This window comes from Sphaeramia orbicularis, chromosome 22, assembly GCF_902148855.1.
Source record: "Sphaeramia orbicularis chromosome 22, fSphaOr1.1, whole genome shotgun sequence".
Taxonomy (NCBI): domain Eukaryota; kingdom Metazoa; phylum Chordata; class Actinopteri; order Kurtiformes; family Apogonidae; genus Sphaeramia; species Sphaeramia orbicularis.
Window position 1 is genome coordinate 16,536,524 of NC_043978.1, and position 26,994 is coordinate 16,563,517.

At 32.5% G+C, this 26,994-nt stretch overlaps 1 protein-coding gene across 1 annotated transcript in view; it reads left to right on the plus strand.

The window, feature by feature from the left end:
* Positions 1-26,994, plus strand: part of atrn (attractin) — a 607,345-nt gene that overhangs the window by 414,339 nt on the left and 166,012 nt on the right. The window contains exon 26 of the mRNA XM_030126085.1: positions 17,829-17,907. Coding sequence (XP_029981945.1) covers positions 17,829-17,907 — 79 coding nt within the window. The remainder of the gene's footprint in view (positions 1-17,828; positions 17,908-26,994) is intronic.

Consider the following 26,994-nt stretch of genomic DNA (forward strand, 5'->3'; position numbering starts at 1 on the left):
CTACATGCATTATAAGTTCCAGTGAGTCAACAATCCCAGGTCCAATGTAGACCGCTTTGGAATACTCCTCCTCATGTGATTTAGTTTCGCCTTAAACAAGGTTTCAGCAGGTTTAAACATTGGGCAAGTGACTATTTTTGGTCATTTCCACATGAATTACAAGACAGTGACGGCATGAGTTCTAGTGAGTCAACAATCTCAGGTCCAATGTAGACCGCTTTGGAATACTCCTCCTTATGTGCTTTAGTTTCTCCTTAAACAAGGTTTCAGCAGGCTTAAACATGTTTATTTTAAGACTTGAGCCTTTATCGGGCAAGTGACTATTTTTGGTCATTTCTACATGCATTATAAGTTCCAGTGAGTCAACAATCCCAGGTCCAATGTAGACCGCTTTGGAATACTCCTCCTCATGTGCTTTAGTTTCTCCTTAAACAAGGTTTCAGCAGGTTTAAACATTGGGCAAGTGACTATTTTTGGTCATTTCCACATGAATTACAAGACAGTGACGGCAAGAGTTCTAGTGAGTCAACAATCTCAGGTCCAATGTAGACCGCTTTGGAATACTCCTCCTTATGTGATTTAGTTTCTCCTTAAACAAGGTTTCAGCAGGCTTAAACATGTTTATTTTAAGACTTGAGCCTTTATCGGGCAAGTGACTATTTTTGGTCATTTCTACATGCATTATAAGTTCCAGTGAGTCAACAATCCCAGGTCCAATGTAGACCGCTTTGGAATACTCCTCCTCATGTGCTTTAGTTTCTCCTTAAACAAGGTTTCAGCAGGTTTAAACATTGGGCAAGTGACTATTTTTGGTCATTTCCACATGAATTACAAGACAGTGACGGCAAGAGTTCTAGTGAGTCAACAATCTCAGGTCCAATGTAGACCGCTTTGGAATACTCCTCCTTATGTGATTTAGTTTCTCCTTAAACAAGGTTTCAGCAGGCTTAAACATGTTTATTTTAAGACTTGAGCCTTTATCGGGCAAGTGACTATTTTTGGTCATTTCTACATGCATTATAAGTTCCAGTGAGTCAACAATCCCAGGTCCAATGTAGACCGCTTTGGAATACTCCTCCTCATGTGCTTTAGTTTCTCCTTAAACAAGGTTTCAGCAGGTTTAAACATGTTTATTTTAAGACTTAACCCTTGATCGGGCAAGTGACTATTTTTGGTCAGATAGAGAAAAATGACCAGTATCAGGTTATGATGAAAATATAGGCCAAAATTCTCATTTCAAAGCCCCCCCTCCATTTAAGTTTCATTTTTTTGTTTTCAGGGTCGTCTACCCGTTCTCCGTTCTGACTTTATCCTTCAGTTTCTGCTCTGTTTCACCATTACTGTCCATCTCCTCCCCCCCTTTGTGTCTCTCTCTCTCTCCTCCCCCCCTCCCACCCCCGCTGTGTTGGGAGGCCTTTGAAGCAGGCAGGGCTGATATCTATTCACGCAGGTCATTCATCAGCTCCGTGTCGCTCTTTAAGCAGAGAGCAGGGAACCAGATCAATAAAATGGCTGATCGGATGAATCTCTTAAAGAGTCTTCTTCAGCCTGGGGAGATAAGGTTTTTTTTTTTTCCTTTTGAATAGATGGTACTTTAAAGAGTGGCGCAGGGCAGGAGGTGTGGGAGCCATGAATAAAGATCTGAATGCTGTATTAAAAATAAAACCAAAAAGGCATTTAGATCGGAAATTTGGTCAAACTTTGGATAAAAATCACTGCAGAAGTTATGCCTTGATCTGGACGAGGTAATTTAGATTTGTCTTACTGTTGCACAGCCAGCATTTGTTTTCTCATTTAATCTCTTGGGAGATATCTGAGAAGCAGAGAATGTATTTTACTGTGTTAGAAAGAGGTTGTAAATTAAGTACAGTTCCATTCCTTCTCACTTTGTCAGCTCTATTGACGCCAAAATCAATCCGAACATATGATCGTCCACCTACAGAGAGTTTACACATCATTTTTTAAACATTTAACAACTTTTCTTTCATATTTAATGTGGAAGTAAGAAATCATTTTGTGCAAAAACATGTGGATTTTAATTCCAGCACCGCTTTCAATTTAAAAAAAACAATCATTTATACATTTTTAACATAATTCCTGCATGAAAAGGTGAAAAAGTCAGTGGTTTTCAGCACGTTTTCCAGAGGTTATATTTCTACAGACAAAACCAAGCAGCTGAATTCCAACTAACTAGAAGCACTCGGAGAGCGCAGACCTCCGCCAAGGCTGATCAGTGGCCCCCCCCTGTGGGCCTCCCCCACGCCAAGGAGGTTATGTTTTTGCCAGGGTTTGTTTGTTTGTCTGTCTGTCTGTCCGTTAGTGTGCAACATAACTCAAAAAGTTATGGACAGATTTTGATGAAATTTTCAGGGTTTGTTGGAAATGGCCCCGCCCGTGGGCCCCCCCACCCCCGATCACCACCAAAATTTAATCATTTTTTTCTTATCCCATTTCCAACAAAAAAAGCTCTTTCTTTATATCCAGAAATGTTGTTTATTTTCCGAAGTTTTTTTTTTTTTTTTTTCAACTGGCATAGACACCTTATATTGATCAAAATATTTGAATTTGCCTTAAAAAAGTTCTGTTTAGAAATAAAGCCATTTATTGTTCAACATCAGCATTTTCTACTTTGTGTGTGCATGTTGGAGTGTGTGTACTAATTGCGAATGTAATGCTAATAGGTAGGCTATCATTAGCACTACTACAACTACTAATCTGCAGGGTTACTGCAATTAAAGAGGGAAAAAAATCTACTTGAGTGTCGTTATTACGTATTGAACCATGTTATTACATTTTCCTGAAAATAAAAACGTGTCAAGTGCATTTTGTAATAAATTTCTCAAATTGTAATAACTTACTACATAATGCGAAAAAATTTACTACATAATGTACGGAGGTAGTTTATTACAAAATGCGTCAGTTTGTTACATAATGCGGCTTTATTACAAGATGACGTGACATTCTTATTACATTTTGAACTTTTATTACATAATGGGAATTTATTACATAATGCGGCTTAACAAGCCTACCTATTAACATTACATTTGCGATTAGTTTAAAGTAGATTAAAGTAGAAAATGCTGATGTTGAACAATAAATGGCTTTATTTCTAAACAGAACCTTTTTAAGGCAAATTAAAATATTTTGATCAATATAAGGTGTCTATGCCAGTTGAAAAAAAAAATAAATAAAAAACTCAGGAAAGTGTCTTTAACAATGTAAACAACATTTCTGGATATAAAAAAGAGCTAAACCGTCACACTTTTGGTACATACATAATGAACCATGTTATTACATTTTTTAAAAATAAAAATGTGTCAAGTGCATTTTGTAATACATTTCTCAAATTATAATAACTTACTACATAATGTGAAAAAATTTACTATATAATGCGTCGACGTAGTTTATTACAAAATGCGTCAGTTTATTACATAATGCAGCTTTATTACAAGATAATGTGACATTCTTATGACATTTTGAACTTTTATTACATAATGGGAATTTATTACATAATGCGGCTTAACAAGCCTACCTATTAACATTACATTCGCGATTAGCACACACACTCCAACATGCACACGCAAAGTAGAAAATGCTGATGTTGAACAATAAATGGCTTTATTTCTAAACAGAACTTTTTTAAGGCAAATTAAAATATTTTGATCAATATAAGGTGTTTATGCCAGTTGAGAAAAAAAAAAAAACTTAGGAAAGTAAACAACATTTCTGGATATGAAAAAAGAGCTAAACGTCACACATGTTTGGTGGCTAACTTGTAACTAAAATGTATTTTGACAATAAGCACACACTAATCAGTGCCAAACACGTGTCTAAATAACTAAATGTGTCAAGTGCATTTTGTAATAAATTTCTCAAATTGTAATAACTTACTACATAATGCGAAAAAATTTGCTACATAATGCACGGAGGTAGTTTATTACAAAATGCGTCAGTTTGTTACATAACGCGGCTTTATTACAAGATGACGTGACATTCTTATTACATTTTGAACTTTTATTACATAATGGGAATTTATTACATAATGCGGCTTAACAAGCCTACCTATTAACATTACATTTGCGATTAGTTTAAAGTAGATTAAAGTAGAAAATGCTGATGTTGAACAATAAATGGCTTTATTTCTAAACAGAACCTTTTTAAGGCAAATTCAAATATTTTGATCAATATAAGGTGTCTATGCCAGTTGAGAAAATAAAAAATAAAAAACTCAGGAAAGTGTCTTTAACAATGTAAACAACATTTCTGGATATAAAAAAGAGCTAAACCGTCACACTTTTGGTACATACATAATGAACCATGTTATTACATTTTTTAAAAATAAAAATGTGTCAAGTGCATTTTGTAATACATTTCTCAAATTGTAATAACTTACTACATAATGTGAAAAAATTTACTATATAATGCGTCGACGTAGTTTATTACAAAATGCGTCAGTTTATTACATAATGCGGCTTTATTACAAGATAATGTGACATTCTTATTACATTTTGAACTTTTATTACATAATGGGAATTTATTACATAATGCGGCTTAACAAGCCTACCTATTAACATTACATTTGCGATTAGCACACACACTCCAACATGCACACACAAAGTAGAAAATGCTGATGTTGAACAATAAATGGCTTTATTTCCAAACAGAACCTAATTAAAGGCAAATTAAAATATTTTGATCAATATAAGGTGTTTATGCCAGTTGAAAAAAACCCAAAAAACTCAGGAAAGTGTCTTTAACAATGTAAACAACATTTCTGGATATAAAAAAGAGCTAAACCGTCACACCTTTGGTACATACATAATGAACCATGTTATTACATTTTTTAAAAATAAAAATGTGTCAAGTGCATTTTGTAATACATTTCTCAAATTATAATAACTTACTACATAATGTGAAAAAATTTACTTTATAATGCGTTGACGTAGTTTATTACAAAATGCGTCAGTTTATGACATAATGCAGCTTTATTACAAGATGACGTGACATTCTTATGACATTTTGAACTTTTATTACATAATGGGAATTTATTACGTAATGCGGCTCAACACACACGTCAGGTTCAAATGCATATGATATGTGAATTCATTTTTTGATTAAAGTAGAAGAAAAGTTGTTATGGAGGAGTTTAGAAATGTCCTAACCATGTGTCACATTCGTCCTGGTATAAACTAGAACCTCTGCTGATTTAGAAATTAATCCTCCACATCTGTTTCGTTCAGCGCTTTCACACAGGATAAACAAATTCTGTTTTTTCCAGAAACCTTCTGACATTACAGACTCACTATTAAATAGACTACCAGACTACCACTGACAGAAAACGGTTCAACCTGTTGAAAAGAGAGAGAGGAAAAAAAAAAAAAAAAGCGTCCTTACTGTTGCTGCCATGCTTGTCATCCATTTCATCATCTTTGGAGATTTCACTCTTCTGAAGGATTTAAGTTTGCTCTTTCAGTGAATACCCGTCCTATATTGCGACATGAGCCTGCTGAATTTCCAGCAAAACACTTTAAAACTTTGATTTGTCCTCACCAACCATCTATTGTCCTCGAACAGGAATAAATCTGCAGAGGAAACAAGAAATGATGCAGATCGCTCCAAATATTTGACATGTTGGTCCACAAGGGGCTAATATTATCACATGACCTCATTTGGCTGAAATGGGGTAAATAATTGGAGTGGAATTTTAGTTACGAAATCACAGATGACCCCCACCATTATTACATATTAACCCTTTAATTCCTGATGTGTCTGTGGTGAGCGTTCTGAATGTACGATTTATTTACACCATTATATATACTGTTTTCTTTGTTGTTTTTTTGTTTGTACTGTTGTTTCCAGTGTTGTGGTGATTTTCATTTATTTATTTATTTATTGCTGTGTTTTTACTGAGTTTTGACCGTGTTACTGCTTTTTGGAGTTTGGTTAGGTTAGGTTAGTTTATTTCAGACACAGACATAATACAAAACATGACAAAAAATAATAATAATAATAATAATAAATAATACACAAATTAAAAAAAAAAAAAAAATAGGAAACTAATAATAATAATGATAAATAATACACAAAAAATCAAATAATAGAAAAACCAGGTGTCAAAAAGCAGCTGGACTGATTTAGAAAAGGAAAAAAAAAAAAAAAAAAAGAGCCCCAAAACAAAAACTTCTGGGCCAAAACTCAAATACTTGTTACTTATTTTCTTTTATTTTCTTTTATTTTTTTTTTTATTAGTTTTAGTTCATTTTTTTGCATATTTTTTCATGTTACTCATTATTTTGTAAATATTTTATTCGATTTTGTTCAGTTAGCTGTTTTTTTTTTTAATCTACATTTTGTTTTTAGTTTTTTTTAATTTTGTTTTCTTCAATTTTGTTCTGTTTGTGGCTTATTTTGTTTATGTTATTTTATTTAATTTCATTTTTGTTCATTTCATTGATCACTTTGACTATTTTTGTTAATTTTGTTGCTTATTTTATTTTTATTTTATGAATTTTAGTTCATTTTTTGCATATTTTTTCATGTTACTCATTATTTTGTAAATATTTTGTTTGATTTTGTTCATTTAGCTGTTTTTTTTAATCTACATTTAGTTTTTAGTTTTTTTTAAATTTTGTTTTCTTCAATTTTGTTCTGTTTGTGGCTTATTTTGTTTATGTTCATTTATTTTATTTCATTTTTGTTCATTTCATTGATCACTTTGACTATTTTTATTAATTTTGTTGCTTATTTTATTTTATTAATTTTAGTTCATTTTTTGCATATTTTTTCATGTTTCTCCTTATTTCATAAATATTTTATTCGATTTTGTTCATTTGGCTGTTTTTTTTTTTTTTATCTACATTTTGTTTTTAGTTTTTTAAAATTTTGTTTTCTTCAATTTTGTTCTGTTTGTGGCTTATTTTGTTTATGTTATTTTATTTAATTTCATTTTTGTTCATTTCATTGATCACTTTGACTATTTTTGTTAATTTTGTTGCTTATTTTATTTTATTTTATTTTTTATTTATTTTTTTGTCCTGTAACTGCTTTTTGGAGTTCAACCAGATGCCAAAAAGCAGTTGGACTAATTTAGAAAAAAAAAAAAAAAAAAAAAAAAAAAAGAGCCCCAAAACAAAAACTTCTGGGCCAAAACTCAAATACTTTGAGTTGTTCAGTCTGTTCTAGTTCACAGTTCATGTCCAGCATCCTAAATCTCTTACTGATGTACATTCTGAGTAGATTATTCAGTAAAAACCTGTCAAACTTATATTCCTCTCTTTATCTTTTTCTGTTATTTCACCTGTTTTGACCCTAAAACAAAACCACTGAAGAAAAGGAACACAAACACAAACTCACAGCAGCTTTAAGACACTGAAACCAACAACATTTTTTTTTAAAAATTTGTTTATTTCAAGCATTTACAGAATATATGCAAATTTAAAATTCCAAAATCATTCATCTACACTTGAAAAGGAGCGGGAAGAAGAAAAACTTAATTAATCCCACCCCCATTCTCATCATCAAATAACGTAACATAACGTTTTAAATTTAATATAATAACGTTTTAAATTCACAGCACAAAGAATGTCTCAGGGGTTAGAGCAGGGGTGTCAAACATGTGGCCCGGGGGCCAAATGCAGTCCGCCAAAGGGTCCAGTTCGGCCCCTGGGATGTTTTTGCCAAGTGCAAAAATTCCACAGTCTTGAATTGAATTAAGCAAAAACAAATTTAGCTTGAATTAAGGAAAAAATCTTGAATTAAGCCCAAAAAAATATCTTCAATTAAGCAAAAAAAACCAATCTTCAATTAAGTAAAAAAAAAAATCTTCAATTAGGCAAAAAAAAAAATCTCAAATTTAACAAAAAATCTTGAATTAAGCCAAAAAAAAAAAAAAAAAAATCTTCAGTTAAGTAAAAAAAAATCTTGAATTAAGCCAAAAAAAAAAATTCTTCAATTAAGTAAAAAAAAAAAAAAAATCTTCAATTAAGCCAAAAAAAATTCTTTAATTAAGTTAAAAAAAAATCCTGAATTAAGCCAAAAGAAAAAAATCTTCAATTAAGTAAAAAAAATCTTGAATTCAGCAAAAAAAAAATCTTCAATTAAGTAAAAAAAATCTTCAGTTAAGCCAAAAAAAATCTAGAATTAACTTCATTTTTTTCCCTTTGTTTTAGTGCAAAAAATAGCATTAAATTATAAAAATATTTACATTTACAAACTATCCTGTAACACTAAAATGTGAATAACCTGAACAAATATGAACAACCTGAAATGTCTGAAGAAAATTCAGCCCAATTTGAACTCTTTTCTGCCTGTTCCTCAGTGTTTAGTGTCTTTGTAGATCTGATCCATAATGCACATGTAGAAATGAGAAGCTGAGGAATAATATTGTTAAAATTACAGTACATTTTCTTACGTTTTTTAATTTAAATTTCAGTTTTTTCTTTCTTTTTTTTTTTTTTTTTTTGGATAGTTTATAAAAGTAAGTATTTTCATAATTTAATGTTCTTTTTTACACTAAAACAAAGACAAAAATTTGGAGTTGTCATTATTTATAGGTTATAATGTTATTATTTTTCTGGTCTGGCCCACTGCAGATCAAATTTAGCTGAATATGGCCCCTGAACTAAAATGAGTTTGACACCCCTGGGTTAGAGGGTTAACAGAAGTCCACAGGCAAGAATAGGAACTCACTAAAGACACATGACCTCTGAAAATGACTCACAGGTTCAACATCCTGTTGTGCAAAATTCAAAACTCGCCAATCCCCGTCTGTTTGTTTGATGAACACAATAATAGTATTTATCAGCATACGTCTGTTTACACACAACTTTTATAATAATCTGAAACAAAAACAGCATGCACATGTCCTTGCTGAGCAGCACCTGCATTCATGGAAACATTATTCATTTCCTTCCAATCGGTCTTCGCTGAACAGACCATCCAAGCTGCCCACGTCTGCTGAATCACTCCCTCCATATTCTTTTCTTTTTCCTCTTTTGTTTTCACTGGATATTGGCGCACAAACAACTGGCCTGGCTTTTTTTCATGTGAATGTACTGTAACTTCAGTCCTGCAGTGAATACCTTGGACTTTTACCGTGAACACAACGGGTGGGTCTAAGATCAGACGTGTGAATAACGCGTCGTCCCGGAGCCTCCATGTTGTGATGGTGTAACTGTCATAACCCCGGGCTACGCTATCGTCTTGTGGACATCCATGACAACTCCTGTTTTATGTGGAAACTCCTGTATCACCTCTGTTTCAACCTGAACCTGAGGATACCCTGTCAGTGTTTTTTTGTTTGGTTTTGTTTTTCCCAGAACTTTTTTTATATTGATTTTGCACCAGTATCAAACAGCGAAAATGAACAGTAAAATACAAAATAAATCACTGCACTGGAAAAAATCTAAGTCTTACTGTAGAGGCCAATAACGTAATAATGACCCATAACCAGTGACGTGCAGTCAGAGGAGGCAGGGGAGGCAGAGCCTCCCTTGTCAACCTTGAAAAGAAAAAAAAACTTGACTATAAAATATAATAAATGTTGATAGTTGTCAGCTGGTATGTCCTATAAACTCATTTTCCATTCGAATCCAATATTGTTATTATTTATTTATTATATTTTTTTGTCAATTAGAACAGCATAATTTCCGCATGCTCCGTTCAAATACAGGGAGGAGATGCGTTGTGAGGCAGTGCTGTGCTGTGCCTCCAGAACTGTCTCCTCCCCTCATGAACTCTGCTGGTACCGATGAAAATATTGTGTCACTGTCCCTCTGTATATCGCAGTTAAAATGCTTTCAAACACTCTGATTATATGCTCTATCCTTCCATAATCTTCATAACATATGGAATGTATTTCTGTAATGTGTTTAGGCTCGCAGATTAACTATAAAACCGCAGTGAAAAAGTCACTAGGGGAGGCAAACAGTACCCCTGCCTCATGACAGATGGCGCCTGTGAGTCCACAGATTCATGCGCTTGTAATCTTCTTCGTTGTTTTTTATACACTTTAATTCACCTCATCAAAAATGGAGGATTACATTTCATGTACAAATAAAGGTAAGACCATAAACTTTTTTTATTTTTAGTTTGAAATGGCTCTTTTTGAAGGTTTCCTGTTGAGTTCCTGCCAGTCTACCTATGCTGACCTGATGCAGAGCCCACATACCCAGGCCATTCCTTTTGCTCACTCTCTCTATTCCAGTTTCTCAGGCCACCATATGTTTGTAGATCTGGCTCTGAAAGAGTCAGTGCCTCCCCAGCCATGAACCCCACTGCACGTCACTGCCCATAACGTAATAAATTTGGCATTTTTAAAATGTAATAGGCCAATAACGTAATAAAAGTCCTGAACCGATAACATTTTAACTTTTGGCCAGTAACGTAATAACTTATTAAGAATTTTTTTTTACCAGGCCAATAACGTAATAACCAACCGATAACATAATGTGCTTCTAATGTGCTAATGCATTAGCATTAGCACATTAGAAGCATTGAACTTCCATTGAAGGTGCTTGGGGACCAACTCCAGATCTTCATCAATACCTTGATCAAGGACACTGACAGGAGGAGGAGCCAATAGACAGCTCTGGAAAAACAAAAAAAATAAGAGACCACTGTGAAAAGGATCACTTTCTCTGATTTGATCATTTATAGGTTTGTGTTTGAGAATCTTTTGTCCACTTTGAAGGGTCTTCCACTACATGCCCGAGAGCACAGGTGTCAAACATGCAGCCCGGGGGCCAAAACTGGCCCGCCAAAGGGTCCAGTCCGGCCCCTGGGATGAATTTGTGAAATGCAAAAATTATAATGACAATATTAACAATTAAAGATGTGAAAATCAGTTTAGGTCAATTCAATCTGAAATGAGTCAGACCAGTAAAATACAATCATAACAACCTATAAATGATGACAAATGCAAATTTTGGCCTTTTTTTGTGTAAAAAAAAAAAAAAAAGTAAAATTAGACAAAAATGTTTATATTTACAGACTATCCTTTTACAAAAAAATGTGAATAACCTGAACAAATATGAACAATATGAAATTTCTTAAGAGACGTATGTAGAATTGTACCAATATTCTGCCTGTTACTAAATATTTTATGTATTTGTAGATCCACTGTGATCTGTACTTTGTAATGCACATGTATAAATGATAAACTAAGGCGTAATATTGTTAAAATTGCACTTATTTTTCTTAAGAATTTTCAGGTTCATATTTGTTCTTGTTATGTTCAAGTACAGTTTGTAGATGTAAACATTTTCATTAGGGAACTTTACTTTTTTCACTCAAAAACATAAAGAAAACTTTGGCGTTGATATTATTTATAAGTTCTTAACCTATTTTTTTTAAATATAATTTTACTGGTCCGGCCCACTTCAGATCATATTAGGCTGAATGTGGCCCCCTGAACTAAAATGAGTTTGACACCCCTGCCCTACAGCATCTTCAGTCCACCAGTAAAATACAATCATAACAACAACAACAACAACAATAATAATAATAATAATAACAATACATTTTATTTATAAGCACCTTTCAAGACACCCAAGGACACTGTACAACAAGATAAAACAAACAATCCATAAAATACAAAGAAATAAACAGATTAAAACAAATAATTACTATATATAGAAACAACCTATAAATGATGACAAATGCTAATTTTGGCCTTTTTTTGTGTAAAAAAAAAAAAAAAAAAGTAAAATTAGACAAAAATGTTTATATTTAATCCTTTTACAAAAAAATGTGAATAACCTGAACAAATATGAACAATATGAAATTTCTTAAGAGACGTATGTAGAATTGTACCAATATTCTGCCTGTTACTAAATATTTTATGTATTTGTAGATCCACTGTGATCTGTACTTTGTAATGCACATGTATAAATGATAAACTAAGGCGTAATATTGTTAAAATTGCACTTATTTTTCTTAAGAATTTTCAGGTTCATATTTGTTCTTGTTATGTTCAAGTACAGTTTGTAGATGTAAACATTTTCATCACGGAATTTTACTTTTTTCACTCAAAAACATAAAGAAAACTTTGGCATTGATATTATTTATAAGTTCTTAACCTATTTTTTTAAATATAATTTTACTGGTCCGGCCCACTTCAGATCATAACAAGATAAAACAAACAATCCATAAAATACAAAGAAATAAACAGATTAAAACAAATAATTACTATATATAGAAACAACCTATAAATGATGACAAATGCAAATTTTGGCCTTTTTTTGTGTAAAAAAAGTAAAATTACACAAAAAATGTTTATATTTACAGACTATCCTTTTACAAAAAATGTGAATAACCTGAACAAATATGAACAATATGAAATTTCTTAAGAGACGTATGTAGAATTGTACCAATATTCTGCCTGTTACTAAATATTTTATGTATTTGTAGATCCACTGTGATCTGTACTTTGTAATGCACATGTATAAATGATAAACTAAGGCGTAATATTGTTAAAATTGCACTTATTTTTCTTAAGAATTTTCAGGTTCATATTTGTTCTTGTTATGTTCAAGTACAGTTTGTAGATGTAAACATTTTCATTACGGAACTTTACTTTTTTCACTCAAAAACATAAAGAAAACTTTGGCGTTGATATTATTTATAAGTTCTTAACCTATTTTTTATGTAATTTCACTGGTCCGGCCCACTTCAGATCATATTAGGCTGAATGTGGCCCCCTGAACTAAAATGAGTTTGACACCCCTGCCCTACAGCATCTTCAGTCCACCACATAAATGGGGGTGTGGGGTGTGTGTGGGGGTAAATCCTATTTACCGTCTAACATGTGGGCGTCCCATCAGTGTTCGTTTAGGTTCAGATTCAGCAGCCGTGAAGGCCGTAGCGTTTAATTCGCATCAATTCCACACTCGTCAAACCTTTTACCGAGTCCTCGTGTCGTTTGGATGGAGGAGTTATTATCCTGGTGGAGATTACTAACAGTGGGATTAAAAACATTTCATCATAGGATAAAGGCGATCAGTCATCCTATTGATCTGCAGTGACCCCAATGCACGAGCATCACCATCATAAATGTCCACTATTGACCACAGCTCCTGACCTGGTCTACTCATGTCTGTCCCATACATCTGCAGCTGAAACACAATCCATTCCAACCATCTCTGTGATTGAGCGCTCTTGCCATCTATGCCCCAACAATGAACCCTCCCTCAAAGTCAATTTTCCTATTATGATTTTTATCCAAAGTCAGAATTAGCTGAGGTTGCGTTGCCAGAGCAAATCTCTGTGGAAACATCTACATTTGTTATGTTTTTTTTTTAGGGTTTTTCCTTTATTTTGTCACCCATATTTTTGAGGCTTTTTGGATTTATACTTTAGAGCAGGGGTGTCAAACTCATTTTAGTTCAGTTCCATATTCAGCTAAATTTGATCTGAAGTGGGCCGGACCAGAAAAATAATAACATAATAACCTATAAATAATGACAACTCCAAATTTTTGTTTTTGTTTTAGTGTAAAAAAAACCAACAAAACATTAAATTATGAAAATACTTACTTTTATAAACTATCCAAAAAAAAAAACCCTGAAAAAAATGAAATTTAAATTACAAAACGTAAGGAAATTTAGTGCAATTTTAACAATATTATTCCTCAACGTATCATTTGTCCATGTGCATTATGGATCAGATCTACAAAGACACTGAACACTGAGGAACAGGCAGAAAATAGTTCAAATTGTGCTTAATTTTCTTTCGATATTTCAGGTTGTTCATATTTGTTCAGGTTATTCATTTTAGTGTTACAGGATAGTTTGTAAATGTAAATAATTTCATAATTTAATGTTATTTTTTGCACTGATACAAAGAAAAAAAAATTAAGTTGTTAATTCTAGATTTCATTTTATTTTTTTTGCTTAATTCAAGATTTTTTTTACTTAATTGAATAATTTTTTTTTGGCTTAATTGAAGATTTTTTGCTAAATTTGAGATTTTTTTTTTTTTTGCTTAATTGAAGATTTTTTTTTTTTTTTTTACTTAATTGAAGATTTTTTTTTTTTTTTTACTTAATTGAAGATTTTTTTTTTTTTTGGCTTAATTCAAGATTTTTTCCTTAATTCAAGCTTTTTTTTTTTTTTTTTTTGCTTAATTCAATTCAAGACTGTGGAATTTTTGCACTTGGCAAAAACATCCCAGGGGCCGAACTGGACCCTTTGGCCCCTGGGCCGCATGTGTGACACCCCTGCTTTATATACACTTAACCCCAAAGGCCTCAATGAAGAATTTGATCTCAGACCATTTTTATAGACTCTTCACAATTCCTCATACGTTCCTAAAATCAATCTTCACATAGACCACTTCACTCCCGTTGCATGTAGTATATATATCCTCACTCCAACACTGCGGTTTTGATTTCTGTTTGGATGTATCTCAACGTTGCCCAATATAAATTTTTTTCATTTTTTTCTTTTGTTTTTGCTTTTGTAAATCTGTTCTTGTATTTTTGTTAATAAGAACTGTGCACACATGCTGTGGTGTTTGTCACCACATTCAGATGGACAGTATAACTACATGGACCTGTAGAAATTTGATTAATATCTGTTTACAAATATGAGTGCCTTCCTTTATTTTTTCATGTTCTACTTTTTGGGATCCTGCACACCTCTAATTTTGGATGTGCGTGTCGTTTACCTTTTTTCATGATTGAACACTCTTACCATCTATGCCCCAACAATGAACCTTCCCTCAGAGTCAATTTTCCTATTATGATTTTTATCCAACGTCAGAATCAGCTGAGGTTGCATTGCCAGAGCAACATCTGTGGAAACATCTACGTTTGTTATGTTTCTTAAGGTTTTTCCTTTATTTTGTCGGCCATATTTGGATTGTTAACACTACTATGATGAATTGAGAACTTCTATATGTTAATTCAAGATTTTTTTTTTTTTGCTTAATTCAAGATTTTTATTTTTTTGCTTAATTCAAGCAAAAATCTGCCAATGGAATAAGTGAAAATTATCTTGGTAAGATTTCTTGAAATTGTGTTTTTATTGTGTAAAAATAAGTTATAATATATCTCACTGAAAAGTTGTTCTTTAGGTGATTATGTCTGATTTTAAGTGTGATGAGATATTTGGACTAGAAATGAGAAAAATACACTTGGTAAGATTTGGATTTTTTGCAGTGTACTATACTACAAATAAAAAGTTCAGGATATTTTAAATTTTTGAGCTTTTTTTTCTTTTTTTTTCAGTTGGGATTCTTGCACAGCGCTTTTTACTTTTTTGTGTGTGAATTGAATTGAAACACATTTTTTTTAAAATGACCAGACACACTGTAAGCCCGGATAAGTAGAGTTTACTCAAAAAAATTGAGGCAAGTGATTGCAATTAAATGATTTGAGTAATGCTCGACTAATCAATTGTTTTAAGTAGGTTCAACTTTAATGCTAAAAGTATTGAACTTAAAGTATTAAGTAGAAAACACTAAAAGACAAGTTATTTGTACTTTAAATCTGTTGTAAAATCAACCCCACTATCCAACCATTCAACTCAGCATTTTAGGTTACACTGACTAATTTTCTCAATTGCAGCCAGATTAATTTATCATTGATTAAACAAGTTTTTTTAAGTTAATCAAACTCAAAATCCTATTCCTGACCAAAGCAGTTATGAAATTATTCAACTTAATATATTGTAGCATGAATGGAAGTTAGCTCAATGTCATTTGCAAGTACAGGAAGTGCTTTTAATTTGACAAAACATTAAGATTTCTATTGTACAATAACAGTCTCAGATGAACAGGAAATCCATTGTTCTTCCTATGGCTCTGACTCATGGTGCAGCTCTACAAAAGTACAAAAACAAACACAAAAAGGCCAATAAACGCTGCCATACACACATTAAATCCAAATTAACACTAACACCACAACCCTGCTGAACCCCTGCACAGAAAAATAACACATTTTCAACAACATGCCCAATACCCACAATGCAATGCGAAGATAAAAAGGTGTGGTCATGACTAAAACTTAGCGATTTAATTCCATTCAACTTAAACTTTTTGGTACTTTCAACTATGTCTACAAATTAGTAGAATATACTTAACATTTTATAGTAACATCATAAAACTGAAATCATTTAAGTGCATTGTAATTAAAGCATTTTACTAAATACAAATTCCGGGCTTACAGTGCATAGTGGTATTTACAAACAGCAAAAATGACACAAAAAATTACAAAAAAAGGAAATTTCTTTAACTTTTTGTTTGTAGTGTATTACTACTCAAACTGAACTTAGAACTAGTAGTATATATATATATATATATATATATATATATATATATATATATATATATATACACACACACACAGGGTGGGGAAGCAAAATTTACAATATTTTGAGGCAGGGATTGAAAGACAGTGTATGACCAATTAGTTTATTGAAAGTCATGAGAATTTATTTGCCACAAGAAAATGTACATAATAGAAAATGTTTTTATTCTATGTGTCCTCCTTCTTTCTCAATAACTGCCTTCACACGCTTCCTGAAACTTACGCACGTGTTCCTGAAATATTGGGGTGACAACTTCTCCCATTCTTCTTTAATAGTATCTTCCAGACTTTCTCGTAATAGTTTTGCTCATAGTCATTCTCTTCTTTCCATTATAAACAGTCTTTATGGACACTCCAACTATTTTTGAAATCTCCTTTGGTGTGACGAGTGCATTCAGCAAATCACACACTCTTTGACGTTTGCTTTCCTGATTACTCATATGGGCAAAAGTTTCTGAAAAGGTATGGATAATAGTGTTAGGTATGATTATGACATCAATATATGTTTGGTTACAAAACAATTGACGTAGTGCCTGCTGAGAAAAAACAACTAAATGTTCATTGTAAATTTTGCTTCCCCACCCTGTATATATATATATATATATATATATATATATATATATATATATATATATATATATTTTTTTTTTTTATCAGGGCTACATCTGCATAAGAATCATATGTACCTGAACAAATGCACAAATGGCGAATAAACTTTATCTGTTTTGAAAGCAAAAAAAACAAAAACAAAGAAAAACTAGAGAAACCAGAAAAAACTTCCAACGACAAAGATGTCAAGAGTCAAAACAGCAAAATTCACAAAGTTTTGGCATAAAATTAACGTCAAGCAGGTTGCGTTAGAAAAACAAGAGGTGTTGATTTAGGAAATGATTGTGTTTCTGAAACTCGCTCTTCTTTATCATCATTATCATCTTCTTCTTCTTCTGTTTAACACCATTTCACATCCACCTTGTATGGAGTGAACCTGTGATATTTCAGCTTCTCGTTCCCAGTCTGTTCACATCACTTACACATCTGCAGCGTGTTTTTTAAAACCACGTCGTCCTTTTCTTCCGGAACAGTGTGTATCCTAACTCTGCTGTAATTACGACGCCGCTGGGTGCAGAGACGGGACTGATTGATTTGTCAAAATGACTTTAAAGGTTGTATTTATTATGGACGAGCAGCAGGCGACGACTTTTGTATCAGGATGGAATAAAAATCCTGCAGGTCGGATCAAGTTTGACCCATTAAATTAAATAATAATAAAACAAATCGATGCAGGCTAAAAGCGCTGCCACTGTCACAACCTGCCAGACTTTAAAACACATGAATATGCATGTGTTGCAGGAGTAAATCAGTGTCCATCGATTTATTTGTATGGAAGACACTGAAACACTTTGTCATGCTCTTATCAACCGCCAACGGGACTCGAGCCTCGCAGTTTTTCCTGTTTCTTATCCTTCGCCTTCATCATTTTCTGGGGTTTTTTTTACTCTTCTTTTCCCCTGTTTGTCCACAGCTGCTTCCTGTCTCTGCTCCTGGTTGCCGCCGTGGTTTGGAAGATTAAACAGAGCTGCTGGGCGTCACGGCGACGAGAGGTAAGCTCACCACAAATATTTGACTCTAAATTAACAGCCGTGGTTTATAATAGACACCGTGGTTACTCAGTCAACTTCAGACGGCTCAGCAGAGTAGATTAGAGGACGGTTAAACCCAGGGCCTGCATAAGGAACTTATATGAATGCATCAGTTTGTGTGGTCGTAACATCTGATTGTGACTTTAATGATCAAATAAACAGATTTCTTTAGATGGATTTTACTACAGGATGCAGTGAAATACGCATCACTGTAAAAAAATATTTGAGTATTGGACTCAAAATCACTTTTTTCTCCTTCAAACTGCAAGAATGTTGAGCTCAAATCATCCATTTTTGCTTCAGATTTGTGTTTTCTGCTGAATATTGAACTTTCGTAAATGCATCAGTTTGTGTTTTTGCATCTGATCATGTCTTAAATGATTGTATGAAGATGTTTTTTTTATGGATTTTACTGCAGGATGCATTGAAATAGTTTTAAATACACGTAACTGCAAAACGTCTTTGATTCTTGGACTCAAAATCACTTTTTTCTCCTTCAAACTGCAAGAATATTAAGCTTAAATCATCCATTTTTACTTCAGATTTGTGTTTTCTGCTGAATATTATCAAGTCCATAAATTACAAATTAGGTTTTGCTGTAAAGTTTTTATTTTTAACGTGATTTCTGGCCTTAATTTTTAGTTTTTGTTGAAGGTAGACTGAAAAAATGCTGATCAGAGTAGATTAGTGGAAGCATAAACTCAGGTCCTGCATTAGTAACTTCTATAAATGCATCAGTTTGTGTTTTTGTGTGGTCGTAACATCTGATCGTGACTTTAACGATCAAATAAACAGATTTATTTTTGATGGATTTTACTGCAGGATGCATTGAAATACATATCATTGCAAAAAATCTTTGAATATTGGACTCAAAATCACCTTTTTCTCCTTCAAACTGCAAGAATATTGAGCGTAAATCATCCATTTTTACTTCAGATTTGTATTTTCTGCTGAATATAATCACACATCACTGTAAAACATCTTTGATTCTTGGACACATTTTTCTCTGTTGAGATGCAAATGATGTTAAATCATCCATTTTTACTTCAGATTTGTGTTTTCTGCTGAATATTATCAAGTCCATAAATTACAAATTAGGTTTTGCTGTAAAGTTTTTATTTTTAACGTGATTTCTGGCCTTAATTTTTAGTTTTTGTTGAAGGTAGACTGAAAAAATGCTGATCAGAGTAGATTAGATGAGGATTAAGCTCAGGGCATGCCTTAGAAACTTGTATAAATGCATCAGTTTGTGATTTTGTGTGGTCGTAATATCTGATCGTGACTGTAACGATCAAATAAACAGATTTTTTTTTAATGGATTTTACTACAGGATGCATTGAAATACACATCACTGCAAAAAATATTTGAGTATTGGACTCAAAATCACTTTTTTCTCCTTCCAACTGCAAGAATATTAAGCATAAATCATCCATTTTTACTTCAGATTTGTGTTTTCTGCTGAATATTGTCAAGTCCATTAATTACAAATTAAGTTTTGTTGTAAGGTTTTTATTTCTAACCTGATTTCTGCCCTCAATTTTTAGTTTTTGTTGAAAAAAAGACTAAAACAAGCTCATCAGGGTAGATTAGAGGACGGTTAAACCCAGGGCCTGCATTATTAATTTATATAAATGCATCAGTTTGTGTCTTTGTGCAGTTGTTACATCTGATCGTGACTTTAATGATCAAATAAACAGATTTATTTTGATGGATTTTACTACAGGATACATTGAAATACGCATCACTGTAAAAAAATATTTGAGTATTGGACTCAAAATCACTTTTTTCTCCTTCAAACTGCAAGAATGTTGAGCTCAAATCATCCATTTTTGCTTCAGATTTGTGTTTTCTGCTGAATATTGAACTTTCGTAAATGCATCAGTTTGTGTTTTTTCATCTGATCATGTCTTAAATGATTGTATAAAGATGTTTTTTTTAATAGATTTTACTACAGGATGCATTGAAATAGTTTTAAATACACGTCACTGCAAAACGCCTTTGATTCTTGGACTCAAAATCACTTTTTTCTCCTTCAAACTACAAGAATATTAAGCATAAATCATCCATTTTTACTTCAGATTTGTGTTTTCTGCTGAATATTATCGAGTCCATTGATTACAAATTAGATTTTATTGTAAAGTTTTTATTTCTAACCTGAGATCTACCCTCAATTTTTAGTTTTTGTTGAAAAAAGACTAAAACATGCTCATCAGAGTAGATTAGAGGACGGTTAAACCCAGGGCCTGCATTAGTAATTTATATGAGTGCGTCAGTTTGTGACTTGGTGTGGTTGTAACATCTGATTGTGACTTTAACGATCATATAAAGAGGTTTATTTTTGATGGATTTTACTGCAGGATGCATTGAAATATGCATCACTGTAAAAAACATTTGACTATTTGACTCAAAATCACCTTTTTCTCCTTCCAACTGCAAGAATGTTGAGCTTAAATCATCCATTTTTTACTTCAGATTTGTGTTTTCTGCTGAATATTATCAAGTCTATAAATTATAAATTAGACTTTGCTGTAAAGTTTTTATTTCTAACGTGATTTCTGGCCTTAATTTTTAGTTTTTGTTGACGGTAGACTGAAAAAATGCTCATCAGAGTAGATTAGTGGAAGCATAAACTCAGGTCCTGCATTCGTAACTTCTATAAATGCATCAGTTTGTGTCTTTGTGCGGTTGTAACATCTGATCGTGACTTTAATGATCATATAAACAGAGTTATTTTTGATGGATTTTACTGCAGGATGCAATGAAATGCGCATCATTGCAAAAAATCTTTGTATATTGGACTCAAACTCACCTTTTTCTCCTTCAAACTGCAAGAATATTGAGCTTAAATCATCCATTTTTACTTCAGATTTGTATTTTCTGCTGAACATAATCACATATGACTGCAAAACATCTTTGATTCTTGGACACTTTTTTGTCTGTTGAGATGCAAATGATGTTAAATCATCCATTTTTACTTCAGATTTGTGTTTTCTGCTGAATATTGTCAAGACAAATGTAACCAGCCCTGTTGTGGATGCAGTTTATTTATATTGCAAAACAAAATATGGTGTAGAGTTTTTATTTCTAGCCTGAGTTCTGCTCTCAATTTTTTGTTTTTGTTGAAAATAGACAAAAACATGCTCATCAGAGTAGATTAGAGGATGATTAAACCTAGGGCCTGCATTATTAACTTCTATAAATGCATCAGTTTGTGTTTTATGTGGTCGTAACATCTGATCGTGACTTTAATGATCAAATAAACAGATTTATTTTGATGGATTTTACTACAGGATGCATTGAAATACACATCACTGCAAAAAAAATCTTTGTATATTGGACTCAAAATAACTTTTTTCTCCTTCGAACTGTAAGAATATTGATCTTAAATCATCCATTTTTACTTCAGATTTGTGTTTTCTGCTGAATATTATCAAGAAAAATCTAACCAGCCCTGTAGCAGATGCATTTTGTTTTATTACAAATCAAAATATGCCGTAAAATTTTTATTTCTAGCTTGAATTCTGCTCTTAATTTTTAGTTTTTGTTGAAAATAGACTGAAAAAAATGCTGATCAGAGTAGATTAGAGGATGGTTAAACCCAGGGCCTGCATTAATGACTTCTGTAAATGCATCAGTTTGTTTGTTTTTTTGTGTGGTCGTAACATCTGATCGTGACTCAAATGATCAAATAAACAGATTTATTTTGATGGATTTTACTACAGGATGCATTGAAATACACATCACTGCAAAAAAAATCTTTGTATATTGGACTCAAAATAACTTTTTTCTCCTTCGAACTGCAAGAATATTGAGCGTAAATCATCCATTTTTACTTCAGATTTTTGTTTTCTGCTGAATATTATCAAGAAAAATCTAACCAGCCCTGTAGCAGATGCATTTTATTTTATTACAAATCAAAATATGAAGTAAAATTTTTATTTCTAGCTTGAATTCTGCTCTTAATTTTTAGTTTTTGTTGAAAATAGACTGAAAAAAATGCTGATCAGAGTAGATTAGAGGATGATTAAACCCAGGGCCTGCATTATTAACTTCTATAAATGCATCAGTTTGTGTTTTATGTGGTCATAACATCTGATCGTGACTTTAATGATCAAATAAACAGATTTATTTTGATGGATTTTACTACAGGATGCATTGAAATACACATCACTGCAAAAAAAATCTTTGTATATTGGACTCAAAATAACTTTTTTCTCCTTCGAACTGTAAGAATATTGATCTTAAATCATCCATTTTTACTTCAGATTTGTGTTTTCTGCTGAATATTATCAAGAAAAATCTAACCAGCCCTGTAGCAGATGCATTTTGTTTTATTACAAATCAAAATATGCCGTAAAATTTTTATTTCTAGCTTGAATTCTGCTCTTAATTTTTAGTTTTTGTTGAAAATAGACTGAAAAAAATGCTGATCAGAGTAGATTAGAGGATGATTAAACCCAGGGCCTGCATTATTGACTTCTGTAAATGCATCAGTTTGTTTGTTTTTTTGTGTGGTCGTAACATCTGATCGTGACTCAAATGATCAAATAAACAGATTTATTTTGATGGATTTTACTACAGGATGCATTGAAATACACATCACTGCAAAAAAAAATCTTTGTATATTGGACTCAAAATAACTTTTTTCTCCTTCGAACTGCAAGAATATTGAGCGTAAATCATCCATTTTTACTTCAGATTTTTGTTTTCTGCTGAATATTATCAAGAAAAATCTAACCAGCCCTGTAGCAGATGCATTTTATTTTATTACAAATCAAAATATGAAGTAAAATTTTTATTTCTAGCTTGAATTCTGCTCTTAATTTTTAGTTTTTGTTGAAAATAGACTGAAAAAAATGCTGATCAGAGTAGATTAGAGGATGATTAAACCCAGGGCCTGCATTATTAACTTCTATAAATGCATCAGTTTGTGTTTTATGTGGTCGTAACATCTGATCGTGACTTTAATGATCAAATAAACAGATTTATTTTGATGGATTTTACTACAGGATGCATTGAAATACACATCACTGCAAAAAAAATCTTTGTATATTGGACTCAAAATAACTTTTTTCTCCTTCGAACTGTAAGAATATTGATCTTAAATCATCCATTTTTACTTCAGATTTGTGTTTTCTGCTGAATATTATCAAGAAAAATCTAACCAGCCCTGTAGCAGATGCATTTTATTTTATTACAAATCAAAATATGAAGTAAAATTTTTATTTCTAGCTTGAATTCTGCTCTTAATTTTTAGTTTTTGTTGAAAATAGACTGAAAAAAATGCTGATCAGAGTAGATTAGAGGATGATTAAACCCAGGGCCTGCATTATTAACTTCTATAAATGCATCAGTTTTTTTTTTTTTTTTTTTTTGTGGTCGTAACATCTGATTGAGACTCAAATGATCAAATAAACAGATTTATTTTGATGGATTTTACTGCAGGATGCATTGAAATACACATCACTGCAAAAAAATATTTGTATATTGGACTCAAAATAACTTTTTTCTCCTTCGAACTGCAAGAATATTGAGCTTAAATCATCCATTTTTACTTCAGATTTGTGTTTTCTGCTGAATATTATCAAGAAAAATCTAACCAGCCCTGTAGCAGATGCATTTTGTTTTATTACAAATCAAAATATGAAGTAAAATTTTTATTTCTAGCTTGAATTCTGCTCTTAATTTTTAGTTTTTGTTGAAAATAGACTGAAAAAAATGCTGATCAGAGTAGATTAGAGGATGGTTAAACCCAGGGCCTGCATTATTGACTTCTGTAAATGCATCAGTTTGTTTGTTTTTTTGTGTGGTCGTAACATCTGATCGTGACTCAAATGATCAAATAAACAGATTTATTTTGATGGATTTTACTACAGGATGCATTGAAATACACATCACTGCAAAAAAAATCTTTGTATATTGGACTCAAAATAACTTTTTTCTCCTTCGAACTGCAAGAATATTGAGCGTAAATCATCCATTTTTACTTCAGATTTGTGTTTTCTGCTGAATATTATCAAGAAAAATCTAACCAGCCCTGTAGCAGATGCATTTTATTTTATTACAAATCAAAATATGCTGTAAAATTTTTATTTCTAGCTTGAATTCTGCCCTTACTTATTAGTTTTTGTTGAACGTAGACTGAAAAAAAATGCTGATCAGAGTAGATTAGAGGATGGTTAAACCCAGGGCCTGCATTATTAACTTCTATAAATGCATCAGTTTGTTTTTTTTTTTTTTTTGTGGTCGTAACATCTGATTGAGACTCAAATGATCAAATAAACAGATTTATTTTGATGGATTTTACTGCAGGATGCATTGAAATACACATCACTGCAAAAAAATATTTGTATATTGGACTCAAAATCACTTTTTTCTCCTTCGAACTGCAAGAATATTGATCTTAAATCATCCATTTTTACTTCAGATTTGTGTTTTCTGCTGAATATTATCAAGAAAAATCTAACCAGCCCTGTAGCAGATGCATTTTGTTTTATTACAAATCAAAATATGAAGTAAAATTTTTATTTCTAGCTTGAATTCTGCTCTTAATTTTTAGTTTTTGTTGAACATAGACTGAAAAAAAAATGCTAATCAGAGTAGATTAGATGATTAAACCCAGGGCCTGCATTATTAACTTCTGTAAATGCATCAGTTTGTGTTTTTTGTGTGGTTGTAACATCTGATCGTGACTCAAATGATCAAATAAACAGATTTATTTTGATGGATTTTACTACAGGATGCATTGAAATACACATCACTGCCAAAAACATCTTTGTATATTGGACTCAAAATAACTTTTTTCTCCTTTGAACTGCAAGAATATTGAGCTTAAATCATCCATTTTTACTTCAGATTTGTGTTTTCTGCTGAATATTATCAAGAAAAATCTAACCAGCTCTGTAGCAGATGCATTTTATTTTATTACAAATCAAAATATGCTGTAAAATTTTTATTTCTAGCTTGAATTCTGCCCTTACTTATTAGTTTTTGTTGAACGTAGACTGAAAAAAAATGCTGATCAGAGTAGATTAGAGGATGATTAAACCCAGGGCCTGCATTATTAACTTCTGTAAATGCATCAGTTTGTGTTTTTTGTGTGGTTGTAACATCTGATCGTGACTCAAATGATCAAATAAACAGATTTATTTTGATGGATTTTACTACAGGATGCATTGAAATACACATCACTGCCAAAAACATCTTTGTATATTGGACTCAAAATCACTTTTTTCTCCTTTGAACTGCAAGAATATTGAGCTTAAATCATCCATTTTTACTTCAGATTTGTGTTTTCTGCTGAATATTATCAAGAAAAATCTAACCAGCCCTGTAGCAGATGCATTTTATTTTATTACAAATCAAAATATGCTGTAAAATTTTTATTTCTAGCTTGAATTCTGCTCTTAATTTTTAGTTTTTGTTGAAAATAGACTGAAAAAAAAATACTGATCAGAGTAGATTAGATGGTTAAACCCAGGGCCTGCATTATTAACTTCTGTAAATGCATCAGTTTGTTTGTTTTTTTGTGTGGTCGTAACATCTGATCGTGACTCAAATGATCAAATAAACAGATTTATTTTGATGGATTTTACTGCAGGATGCATTGAAATAGTAATAATTTGATGTTTTGATTGGTAGCCTTAAAAAAACAAAACAAGCAAACAAACAAAACAAAAAAAAAACAGATTTTGATTTGATTTGGCATATATAAACATTTAGCTTCTGCCTAAACCTGTTCAGTCTCAACAGAACTCCTAGTCGGTTGATTAAAATCAGTCTCATTGTTTGTATTTCCTGTTTTATGGATGACGACTGAATAAACATAAAGCTGAAACCTGAACAAAAGTACCATAAAAACACATTAATTTCACCGCGGTTCATTTTTTGACCACTTATGTAAGAGTGTCTAGTCCAGACAGTTGTTCGTGGAAGGGTTAAAGACGTGCAGATCAGCAGTGTTGGGGGATCAGAAACATCCTGACAAAGCTCCTGTGGGATCAGTGTATCAGGGCTCTGAGAACGGCAGCAGCTACAATACATGTATTCACTCCATGACTTCATGTCTTAAAGTCATTGTCCAAGCCGCTCCGGCGCCGTGTCTTTATGTCCAAGAGAAAGGATGAGCTCTGAATAAACTCAGTGTTTAGGAGAGAAACGGGGGGAACTGAGTGAGTAACACTGAGCTGCTGTCGACTGATTGAGACGTTTGCAGTAAGAGGATGGTTGGTATCCAGGGCACCGGCGGAAAAGTACAGTTTCCAAAGGTGTGTACAGAAAATATACACCTACTTACCTTCAACCTTCTGCACCACAGGTGTCAAACATACGGCTCGTGGGCCAAAACAGGCCCAACAAAGGGTCCAATCCGATCGGAAATGCAAAAATTACACTGAAGATATTGATAACACTGGGTTAGGGGAGCAAACAGGGGGGTTAAATGCCTTGCTCAAGGGCACATCAGCAAATTACTCTCGGTCAGTCAAGGGAATCGAACCAGCGACCCTTCAGTCACAAGCCAACTCTCCAGCCATATAGGCCTCAGCTGCCCCAAACTAAACAAAAGCTCATGACATAAATACAGGTGAATGATGTGTGGTCCTAATACTTGTGCAAACAGCTGTATTATTTATTAAAAATAGGTCCTGTAGTCAAACTGCATATTTAAAGACATTAATTGACATTCGTTTGACCTTTCAAGGTCACTCAAGGTCAAAGGTCATGCCACCAAATGAAAGCCAATATATGACTTCCTACCTATTGCCAATAGTAATTACATCAGTATCTTCAACTGTTTTCAAGTTATAGCACTTTGCAATGTGACCCATTACACTGGGTTACAAAAAAATGTTTTTTGCAAGTTGTCTAGGTTTTTTCAACTGAATTAGGACCATTTTGCACCGCTAAATCCAAAAATGATATCTGTTTTTCTCAATCAGGTCAGGTTTTTTTGCTAATTTGATTCAGAAAAATTTGATCTTCTCACAAAATAAAATAATTAATACCAAAATAAGATTGGTAAGCACACTTTATGAAACTTGTGACTTG